This window comes from Pseudochaenichthys georgianus, chromosome 11 (assembly GCF_902827115.2).
Source record: "Pseudochaenichthys georgianus chromosome 11, fPseGeo1.2, whole genome shotgun sequence".
Lineage (NCBI taxonomy): Eukaryota > Metazoa > Chordata > Actinopteri > Perciformes > Channichthyidae > Pseudochaenichthys > Pseudochaenichthys georgianus.
Genome location: NC_047513.1, coordinates 25,018,441 through 25,030,882, shown reverse-complemented (window position 1 = coordinate 25,030,882; position 12,442 = coordinate 25,018,441). Strand labels below are relative to the sequence as shown.

The 12,442-nt window shown below is 39.8% G+C and overlaps 1 protein-coding gene across 5 annotated transcripts in view; it reads left to right on the top strand.

Annotated features, from left to right (window-relative positions):
- The window catches only part of fhod3a (formin homology 2 domain containing 3a), a 91,782-nt gene that overhangs the window by 20,158 nt on the left and 59,182 nt on the right, over nt 1–12,442 (top strand). For all 5 annotated transcript variants that reach the window (XM_034094673.2, XM_034094672.2, XM_034094671.2 and 2 more), the window contains exons 4-5: nt 9,734–9,801; nt 10,607–10,712. In XM_034094673.2, the coding sequence (XP_033950564.1) occupies nt 9,734–9,801; nt 10,607–10,712 (174 nt within the window). The remainder of the gene's footprint in view (nt 1–9,733; nt 9,802–10,606; nt 10,713–12,442) is intronic.

Genomic DNA, 12,442 nt, shown 5'->3' with positions numbered 1-12,442 from the left:
ATCAGAAAATCTTGGTGTCAAAATGTAGAATAACACAAACTCCAACACAACTCAACACAACTTCTTTGAAATGCATTGAAGCATATATTATGTTTAATTAACTTTTAAACATCTTCCAACTGGTTTCCTCTCTGTGCCCTTTCCTTTAGTGCAGCCATCTGCAATGAGTTAGAGAGAGACAAGAAGTAGGGCTGCAGGCTGACATGCTTAACTAACAATAATGCTTAATTTATTATATCAAACCAATGCCTGTCTATCGAGCATAAAATCCCAATAAGCTGCTAGCAACTGCAAAACACTAGTGCTAGCTAATGTTTTGCAAACTATTAAAAGTGAGGCTATTACAGTAGACCTAACGTTAGTCTAGTAGCCTCACCTCTAAACATTTGCTAGATACATGTTGGCTAGCTAATGAGCTTCACATATCAACCTGAAAAACTGCGAGGCTCCACTCGCAGCCCCTCCCCCCGACATCATCTCACCATAGTCTCAATTGTTCATGATCATTCTTGACGCTTTCAATCTATATAACGTTTTTTGTAATCCCACTGTGTAAAATTAACCCAGGAAGGAGATACAATACAGTGTGAAGATATAATGATTTGTCTGGATACAGTATCGTATCTATGGTAGTCTGTGTGAATCTGTACTGTAGCAGCTTGTTGGCTCTGACCTGTCATCAGCGTGGTAACATTGGGTGCCTGTAAGAAAAGCTGGGTGTGTTGTGGGTAACTATTCCTGTGTGTGTGTGTGTGTGTGTGTGTGTGTGTGTGTGTGTGTGTGTGTGTGTGTGTGTGTGTGTGTGTGGTGTGTGTGTGTGTGTGTGTGTGTGTGTGTGTGTGTGTGTGTGTGTGTGTGTGTGTGTGTGTGTGTGTGTGTGTGTGTGTGTGTGTGTGTGTGTGTGTGTGTGTGTGTGTGTGTGTGTGTGTGTGTGTGTGTGTGTGTGGACACATTAAGGGGTGACGGGGGCATGTGAAGGGCACAAGGCACGCTCTGGTCTTTGAGTTTGTCGGGACATACTGCGTTTGTGAGCGTGTGTGTATTTTTATGTGTTTATGTGGCAGTAGGTTTCCTTCCTGAAGACATCTGCTTCTGAGCTTCCCTCACAGCTGATGTCCTTCATCAAGGTTCAAGGTTACAGTCTGGAGATGTTTAACTGCATGTGTCATTATACGATAGTGCATGTAGGTATGTACTTTATATTGGTGTGTTAACTCTAAAATATAGCCGCCATTTGCTTTCATAGGGGAATCGCATAAAAAGTTTGTTTTCATGTTCTCCCAAGTGTTTTCATTCTCGGTGCATTTGCATTTAGGTTCTGTTGTTGCACTGCATCAGAGCTTGTGTGTGTCATTGCTAGTGACATCTCTGTTTATGTCCTTCGCCACTCTTTAAATCTTCTTACAGTGAAACCTTGGAGGTCTTCCTCTTCTTCGCTTTTTCCTCTCTGTCTGGCACACTGAGCTCATGGGGCCTCTATCGTCATCTGTGCCATCAACAGCCTCAGTACTCGCACTGTAGGCCAAGACCAACAGACAGAAAATAGAAAGTCGCAAAATAACCGAGTTATCCTCAGCAGTGTGGCCTTTGCTGCCTGCCAAACGTTCCTTTTCACTTGACATGAGACTGGAATCATGCATTATTGTCCAAACTATATTACATTATGACAGATTGATGGACTATTTATCCTTTTAACTCCACAAGGAAATTCCACCGACAGTTTTGCACATGGGAACTGATATAAAATGCAAACCTATTTATAGAGACATTTTAAAGGATTAATTTTAAGGCGTCAAAGAAGAATCTGCCAGTGGTGTGACATTCCTTGTTTAAGAGGATCAGTTGGAAACAAAAGTGTATTAGTTGATATACGAAATCACGACAGGTGAAACTGCATTGGCAACAACTGGAATTGTATCATGCATTTGACTTTCCTTCGGGCTGCACACACGGCGCACTGCATGACCTGTCCGCAGATTGAACTCGGTCTCTCGGCTTGTTACAGTAGAACACAACCCACCCACCTATATTTAGCGTGATACCAGCGCAGAGAGGCAAAGACTTCCTGGGATCAAATGAAGCTCTCCAGCGTGCCATTACGCCAAGGGCTCCTCTCACTTCGTTATTTTAGATCCCACTGAAGACCTTGTCTAGAAGCCAGCTGACTGATTGTCCCAAACAGCCGTGTGGGGTGCAACGAAATCCTCCAGAAACACAAGTCAGCGGGTATAACTGGACTTACATGTAAGACCACCAGCTGAGACCCTTCCCTCTCTCGCCTGACCCATAGACAGTTGTGCCGTCCTGAAAATATTACCCTTGGTTCACCTCAGTGCCTTCTTCTCTGTAAATATCCCAATAATAATGAAATCATTCCTTCTGATCAGATTTACATGCTGTGGGCGGGGAGGTTCCACCTTTATATCTGTGATGTTGCTGATTGGGGTTTGCCTCTTTGAATCGATTTATTTATGTTGTTCTGCCACTCATTACATTATATTGCATTTCATTATGATTTTATCCGAGTTGACTTGCAATGAGTAAAATCAACCATAAAGCAAATATACTTGCAGTTACATCAGCACACCGTTTAAAGTGCTCCTGCAATGGCTTTAAATAAACCAAACTTTTACAGTTTCCAAACATTTAGTTTTTTAATTGGCCAAGGTGCCGATGAAACAGTTGGCTTTTACAGATACGGATCTGTCAAATCTGTTGTTTTATTCATACACTTCTTATGATCTTTTGGGAAATTAGGCTCAACATCTCAGCAAACACTTTTTACATGTTGCAAAGAAGCATCACCTGTCTTAACGTCCCGTATTTATATTTTGCAAGTTAGATAAAGTGCGGGAGCCTATTACCAATGTTTGAAGAAGTTGTATATCTCCTACCCATCTCCCTTTTGAAAAACATGTTAGGTGGGTTCTTCGTAGTACTAGAAAGTGAATTTGGAAGTGATAAAACAGGCTATTTGATCTTTTACTTTTACTTCCAAGATTGTAGAAACACATGAATTAAGCGTCTGTAAACTCAAGTTATTATTATACCCTATCTTCCTCAGCAGAGAAACTGCATTTTAGGATTATCTTGCAATGGCTTCACTAGTCTTCTTCATTAACCCTTTCATTTATAAATGCATTTGAGTCAGTTGCATGTTTATTTAAACCTGCGATAACACATTCCTTGACCACTAGGGAGCAGTGAAAACATGCTATAAATACAGCTTAGCATGCATACCATCTCCCTCAGGTTTATATGGAGAAGTTGTTAGCAAACAGACAGTGGCACAATCATAAAAATACTACGCAACATTAGCATTCATTTCAAGTTGGGCCAGATCAATGTAAGTCCAACAATCTGTTGCTTTTATCTCTGTGTATAGTCTTTAATAGCTAGAGATAAATATAGTATCTTGCTCTTTAGCTGCTTAATTCCCTTCCATTTCCGCTATTTGTAATAATCTGTTTTCCATTTGTTGATGGGCAGATTGTGTACTCCAGGTTTTAAGAGCTTTTTAAAAAACAAGCTGCTGCTGTGGCCAACAATTACGCTCTGAAATACAGAAAATACACAAACATACTGTAGGTTTTTTATGCTTATGAATGACTTTAATAAGCTCATGTTGAATGCCAAACAGATAATCAAAATGTTCTTCTCAGCCTGCAGACTCTCACCTTCACACCACTGTTTCTGTAACCAGGTTGACTTCAAGAAACTTCTGCTGAGCCGAGCTATTGTTCAATCTCTGGGATTAAGCATAGTAGTAGTAGTAGTAGTAGACTGTTGGTTCCATTTACTGAGGCCAACTAATCAGAATTAGACTTCAATCAATTAAAGGATTTAGGGATTTAGCATCGATATGTCGCAGCAGTTCAAATAAGTACTGTGCAGTTCTGAGTAACTGCTGTGGATTAGGCCTGCTGTGGCCTGAGATGGCCCGTGTGTTTTCCAGTTTGGAGATGGTGCAGTAAATGTTGAGGAATTAGTCAAAGCTGAAGGGTCACAACTAGAGATGCACGATATTGGTTTTTTGAAACCGATACCGATAACTTCCTGCTTCTCAAGACCGATACCGATAATAATATAATATATATATATATATATATATATATATATTAAATGTACCTGTAGTTTTTGCACACCTGGTGTTAAAAAAGACTAGTAGTGAGCAAATGACATGAGCATTACTACTATGAACAAAACAAAGCCAAGAACAGTTTTGACTCTTCAAAGGGACCATATTTATTTCCCCAAATAAAGTTCTTGCCTTTTTCAAAAGCCTCGTCGATAGGTAAAAGCCCCGGTGCCTTTGCAGCTAGTTTAGCAGCGCAGGCGTCTTCGTACGCTGTTAACACACCATCGTAGCGATGGCGATGTTTCAGGCGACTAATCAGGTTGGAAGTATTATAGCTCGTTGCCTTTTTCCCTCCTCGTGGAACTTCTGCATTGCATTTGTTAATACAAATAGCAAGCGAACTATCTAACTCTGAAACTTTGAAATAGTCCCATACTACCGACGACATGTTTGTTTACTGTCCTGGCTTCACGGCCGCACACCATTTACGTCACAGCTCCAGTTAGGGAGCGCTGGATTTGTGAAAAACTCCCCTCTTCCTAAACCACTATACCACAGTACTGGCAAAACGGGAGGAGCCGAAAACAAGCGCCCCTCATCCCAATCCACCTACACCGCAGTATCTTTTTCTTTTACCCAAAAAATATATTGTATATTATCGGGGCTATTAATACTTTTATCGGGATGATGTCATAATTCCTAATATCGGACCGATAATTATCGTGCACCACTAGTCACAACACTAATCTCATTATGGCGGGAGGAGAAGGAGGGATCTGACCATTCCTGAACGAACTAGCAGACAACCTCGGCCCCTGGGGAAAACCCTCTCTCTCTCTCTCTCTCTCTCTCTCTCACACACACACACACACACACACACACACACACACACACACACACACACACACACACACACACACACACACACACACTAATGCAAATACGGGTTCTGGCACTGTTTTTACTCCATATTCTGAAAATAATGCATTTGTTCTCTTCTTTTCTGGAGGGTTTGTTGACCTCATAAGAATGATCAATGAATAGAATAATTGAATAAATGCACAATAGACATGATGACATCTTTTCATATTTCTTGAGTCCTCACACGTGTGTTTCGGATGTGATAAACCCTATGAAGCTCCCACAGTAACTGGACTCCATGTCCCCATAAAGCTCTAATTATAGAAAAAGCCGGGCCCCCTGGGAGAGGCTCTTTAAGTTAGACAGTTAGTGTACAGTTCATAGGTTGTGTGTGTTGTTAAATATCATCAAAACCATATGGACCAAGAGGTTTGTTTGATAAGAAGTTTAAAACAGGAACAAGTGGATTCATAATTCTGCTGGTTGATTTTGCCCCCGCTTTAAGAAAATGTAATATTTAAAGACGGAATATGGGACTAAATGACTCGTTAAGGCGGACATATTGCAGTGCATGTGAGGTCATGGTGAAACAGCTTGGATAGAACTGCAAAACAAAACAGTAAAACTCCAAGCGAACCTATAAAGAAAATGTGCCTTTCTGTCTTTCCGTCATCTGTCTGTCTGCTCTCAGTGAACACACACAGAGGCTAACACTCTCTCATATACACTAACACGCACGCACGCACACGCACACACACACACACACACACACACGCACACACGCACTATACACAAGCTGCGTACAAACCACAATGACACATCCCAGTGAGTGCTTCAGCTTTTCTTGTGACAATAATAAAATCAAGGGCCAGGAAAAAAGGAGAATGACCAGCAAGACACGTTGACAGGCAATTCGTCACTTCGAAAACCTCCCATCTTTTCTCAGATTTGACTAATCTGTCTCTTGGACCAGCAGAGGGAACCTTATTTACAGCACTCGGCAATCATGCAAATCATTTGATCATTTTAGCAGACAACTGGTAAAAAAATATTTAATGCATACTTTTTCTGAAGCTGATAATGGAAGTAGCTTAAGAGAGAACCATCTGGCTTCCTTTTCACATGTTAAAGGTTGCACATGTGAAGATAGGGCACTCACAAGACATGCTGGTAAAGTTGATGATTTCAATTAGCCTGGAAACAGGAGTTTAGTTGTCAGCTAACTCCAGATGTATTTACTTCACAACTTAAATACGTTGTTTTTATTTGATAACTAAAAAAACATTTGTTAAGAGGCAAACAAATGGACTTTAGGCAAGTAAAAAAAACCTCACACACCAAATGATGATGTGTTATCTTCCTAGTTTGTGTTTGGTTTGTTATTTCAGTCTCCCTCTGGAGAAATGCAGAGTTGTTAGGCCGAGCGGTTTGGCCCAGAGGTTGAAGGTGAGAGTCATTTGTTTGAATTATTTCCAGCTTGAAAGCACCATCGCTCGGAGACACACGGTGTTAAGACACCTGGAGCCTTTTGTGCCAATGGGAAATTAGCCCATTGATTATTTAGCGTGTCAAACTCTGATGACTCTGGAGCAGAGGGGTGATTATGTTGACAAGACTTTATTAGCAACCATCAAGTGACTACACAGTATCGCCATGGCAAACCTAAAGTTGGCATGGATGTGAGACTGTTTTTCGCTGTGCAAAAAACATCTTAATAAGTTAACCGCATTTACTACTGAATGTTTTCATGTCAGCAATTAAAAAAAATTATATCAACAAATTAAGACATTTGGTTCAAGAAAATCTGTTAAAGAAAGGGACCTCAACCAATAGGCAGAGTACATGAATTGTCTCTTAAGATATTATCGAGATGGTACATTCTTACATATAACTATGTGAGTGTGTGGAACCATTTCATATTTCATGTTTACATTTGCTGAACATTAAAGAATTGTTGAATTCCAAAATTGTGTTTACTGAACTTTTCATTTAGTGTGTGTATTTATATTGTAGATGGTTGTCCCTGTACAATCTAGATAATAAGAAGACCCACCGTGTCACACCTGACTGCATCACCAGCAGCAGGCTACACCATAACGAATCAAGCCGAGTGTAAAGCTTATCGCTGCTGCTGACATGACCCTGATGGGCAGCAGACGTTTTGCTAAAGGTTACTCTGACAGCACCTGATAAAGACCATGAACATTACATGTGACCGACTGAATCTAACGTTGACCTTGAAGGGCCGAGTGTTCCTCGAATCACTGAGAGGACACTTGATTTCCAGGGAATACTAGACAAACGAGAATAAGGAAAATGCAACTAGTTTGTTTACCCAAATGAGGGGTCGATTATATATTCATTGTTTTTTTTAAAGTGGTTCTGTAATCAAAAGGTTAAAGGGAAAAGTGAATTGAACAGGTTTTTCTCTGTGCCACAAAGTGATTATGCTTAAATGACCCCTGTCATATTGATTTTGTTTATATCAGCCGGCTCAGAAAAGGTTAAACATTCCAAAGTTTTATTTCAAATACATGGCAGGAAACAGATTTAGTTTGTGTATCTTTGGAAGGGGAGTTCCATGTCACCTCTGCCTCAATTACCCTGAAGCTTTTGGCTTTCGTTCCTCAAATCATACCCTTGCATGTAGTCAGTGGTCACCCTTTCCTTTCCTTGCCTTTCCTTTCCTTTCTTTTTCAATCCTTTACTTCCTTTTTCTTTCCTGACCTGTCTTGCCATTTAATTTCCTTTCCTTATATTCCCTTTACTAAGTCCACATCTTTCATGCCTACTAGTATCTATACATACTGTATTATTCCCTCTCTTTTCCTGCTATTATACCTATTTGTGAGAATCACTCATTTCCTCCCATTGACACTCATCACCAGCTGCCCCTAGGCTCTAATGCAGTGGCGGTTCTAGACCAATTTGACTGGGGGGGCTACTGGGGGGCCAGTTATTTTCTGAGGGGGGCACAATAAATGCAGGACGAAAAAGAGAACTAGACAGTATGAAGTAATTGGGCATAAGAAAACAATGCAATACAGTTATTGGTATTTGTTTCAGTATACTTATTTATTTCAGATAGATCTTATAGTTATTACTGTTTGCTTCAGCTTAAGTTATAGTGCAATGTTTGCACTAACACCATATTTATATAAAAATAAAGGCAATAAACATCTCTACTTTACATAAGGGTGTCTGCACAATCTCACATTACAGCAACAAAATCCTGCGGTTTTTGGCAAACAGAGTACCAGAAAATATACATTTAAAAAAAAGAAAAAAAAATGTCATTGTTAGGGGGGCCACAGAGGGGTCAGAGGTCAGTGTTAGAGGGGCACTGGCCCCCGTCTAGAACCGCCCCTGCTCTAATTATGTGGTTGATTTGATCTTCTCTGCTGTAGACTACCATGATGTATGTCATGAATGCCGCTGCTGAACTCACAAAAAGCGTCCCGCAGATGGAGAAACAGAAAGGCTGGTAATTTGTAATCTTTGTGCCTAATGATAATGATGTTGATCTTGTGTTAGCCTTGTCTAGCTTAGCGATGGTTCCCACTTAGCTACAGACAGCAGGCCCTTACCTCTGTAGACTTTTAACCCCTCCCTGGTGGAGTGAAGATATTTCATCAACATACAAACTCTGGTTTACACACACAGTCTCCCAGCCCCTGGTGACACACACCTGCACACAGTTCATACACACAAATGGACAGTATGGACACAGACTCTGGGTTTAATGCACTTAGGGAAATATGTGTTTCTGTCTGATCATTGTAGTGGTATGTACATGCAAATAATAGTACTATTTGTACAGCCTCAAAAACTTTATTGTACATTATTTTCCAAAACATTTATTATGTTTCACATAAAAGGTATTTTTTTTATTTTAAAGCCCCGTACGCATTTATATGGATACACAGATATACACGCGGGACACTAAGGATTCCACAGTAAGACAAAGTGAATTGATGCGTGCCCAACATCAGGCAACTTGAAAGCTTGTATTGAAACTTGTGGTTTTAATTAATGCATTTAAAGATTAAATATCAACAGCAAAATATACCCACACCTTTGCTCCTATACTATAATTATGTTGATTCTAATGGTGTTAGGGTAATACATACTTTATTATAGGATAGGGTCGTAGAAATATATATTAAACTCACTATTTAATGCAATGCTACCATAGGAGATATGAAAGTACACAGACTTTTATGGCCCTGTAGTTTGATAGAAGTCTATGAATGATGTCTTGTGGTTATGTATAGAAATAATACGGCTAAATATCAGATGTGATGGTGTTAGAGCTCGTAGTCGTTGGTTCTGAGTGCTTTCCATGTCGTGACCTGAATACCTCACCGTTGAAGCCCGGCCAGCAGCTCATTAACATTCCAATACATCTCTAATCACCACTGCAATGTGTGTGTGTTTGTGCATGTGTGTGTGTTTGTTATAAAGAGAGAAACCATGCAAAGTGTGTGATGAAGTGCCTGCCTCAGGTGATCAGAGCTGAGCGGTGCGATTGGTTCCATCTACCTCCGGCCTTCCTCTGCATATCAAACTATTGCGCAAGTCTTGCACAGCTGAGACTCATTTCCCTTCCAAGTTTTATTGACTTAGTCATGAGACATATGAGGGTTGTGTGAGATGAAAGGTGCACACGGAAAGGAACAATACAAACAGATCATGTAAAAAACACTTAAAATAATGGGGAAACAGTTTTTTTACATGAGCTTTTTATTCCCGTTTGTTGAAAATAACCAGTCCCTTGTCTCTCTCTCCCTCCAGAAAGACTGTATAACTCCAATGGACGTGACTTGAGAAGGGCCCTGTTCTCTCTAAAGCAGATCTTTCAGGTAACACGCATATTTCACATGCAATTACTGTCCGTTTGTTGTTGCAGAATACAGTTAGTTATTGTGGCCACCATGCGCCTCCCTGATGACAGGGATCTCCATCAACGTGGCGTTTCTCTCCCTGTGTGTGTATATGTGGGTGTGTGTAGGCCTTTGTGTGTGGGGTGTATTTGTACTCTGTGTTTGTGTGAATCTTTATTTTAAGATGAGAGGAGTGAGCCACATAAAACACCAAGTGCTTTTTCTGGAACACAAAATATCACAAGAATACCGAACTATAACAAAAACAATTAAATAGCAATGCAAGTGCTTGCTAATGCAGCATTTAAGTACAATTATTACATTTGCAAACACTTAAATTCACCCCCCAAAATGTTCATTTTATCATGAGACAACAGCATAAAATATCTTGTCAGTTCAATTAAAACATCCATCTCTTCTCTTTGTCGTTCCATTGCTGCAGCTTGGTTAAAATATTTTTTTTTAGAAGGCAGGAGTTTTCTTCCAGATTCCATGCTTATTTTTTACCCTAGACACATGACAGTCTAAATTGACAAATTGCATAACACATGGTTGTTGACAGTGGAGTGTATGTATCAGCTGTTCTGGGGAATTAAACATTGATGTACTGTCCTCTTTAGTCCTAGCACTGACACCATGTGGTAACAAAAGAGAATACAACCTGAATTCACTTCAGTAAAATTGTGAGTTTTAGGAGGGATTTTGTGTGATTCTCAAAGGATAAAACCAGTGTTTACTGTGCTTACTTGTCCTATGCTTTATTTTCCCCCCTGTTTTACTCCAGGATGACAAAGACCTGGTCCATGAGTTTGTGATGGCCGAAGGTCTGACCTGTCTCATCAAAGTTGGCGCAGAAGCTGACCAGAACTACCAGAACTACATATTAAGAGGTAAAGTGTCCCTGCCTCTTTGATAACTGATACAGTTTTACAATTATGAATAGGGACAGTTATGGTAAAATATATTTAAATCATTCTTAAGCTAAAAAACACATGCAAGGATCAGGCGGTGCAAAGGATCCCAGCACCCCCTGATCATTTCTGCAATGACTGTGCAACTAGCACAAAGTTATCGCACCTTATATAGCCAGAAACAATTCAGTGTCTTGATTTCTGTTAAGGCAGGCCGGGAAAAATATTTCCTGAAATGATAACAAAAATGTTACATGATGTTGGGGAGAGTGCTGGTTTTAACAATAAACACAAACATGTTTCAGGCAAAGGTCAGTTCACATATTAATACTAATGCTGTCAAAATTATCACGTTAACGGCGGTAATTCATTTTTTGAATTAATTGCGTTAAAATATTTAACGCATGTGCAGAATGGCCCGCCCCATACATCCCACCAGTGGCAGCGCTGGGGTATGCTACAGCCATACCAAGAAATGGCTTAGCCCCCACCATGAAAAATGATGTTAAAGTAAGCAAAATAAAGCCCGCCAACTCGCGCGGAGTAAATTGCACAGACAGCAGTTAGTAAGATTGATTTCAGCAGCCACTTGTCTGGAAATACCGAAGGCTAGAAACGGTTTTGAAAACTTTTGTCACGTAGTGATCGTCTTCTCAATAGAACATCTTTGATAATGTCTTCTGGCCAATCAGAATCAAGATAACGGCGTGATGTTGTTGCAGGAAGTCCCGACGGAGAATACGTTTTCTGTAGTAAATCTCTATATACATCGATACAACATTACGTGTTGATAGAAATCAACACGTAATGAAATAAGACCCCACGGTTTGATGATTGATAGGTGTGTGGGCTGTCTTTCATTTTGACACACAGAACAATGTTACAATAAACATACATACATAGGCCTATACTGTATGTTAAATGTATATATATCCGCCTTCTTTCATTTATCTTTCCATTCCACAACAATATACATAAAGAAATGGCATATTTTGGACATAGTTCGAATGGTGATTAATCATGATTAATTAATTTTTAAGCTGTGATTAATCTGATTAAAAATTGTAATCGTTTGACAGCCCTAATTAATACCTATACATTGACACTTTATATGAACCAAACGCAAGCAAGATCAGATGGTAATGTAACTTTTAATAATAAGACACAGACAATCAGTACTCTACAGCTGACACTTAGAAACAAAAACTCATCAGATATTCATTTTATACCACAACATTTCGACAGTTCTTAAGTCACCTAAACACTGTTTTAAAATCAGCTTTCTCCATCCAAGTAGAAACAAATTAAGTAAAAATTGAAATGAGGTTTAATTTGTTGTTACTAAAGTAGAGATAAGTGTCCCTGTGGTTGATCAGCTTTGTTCATTGGCTTATTCAATAGTTTACAATAAAAATCACGCAAATGTAACATTGTGCTGACAAAATGATAACAGTCAAAAATAGCCTTGAACAAAGCTTTTGAAAGCTAGAAATATTCTACGTCTCTAGTACAAGATCTTTAGAACTGCAGAAAATAAGGAATACGCTTTTCCAAGTTTAACATCATCACTGCCGGCATGATCATCTCCACCATAGTCATCGTCGTCGCTACCGTCGTCGCTACCGTCATCGTCGTCAACGTCGTCGCCGTCAGCAACATGGATGTCTGGTGTTGAGTAGATTCCTCTTCCATATAAAGCTCTGTCTCCA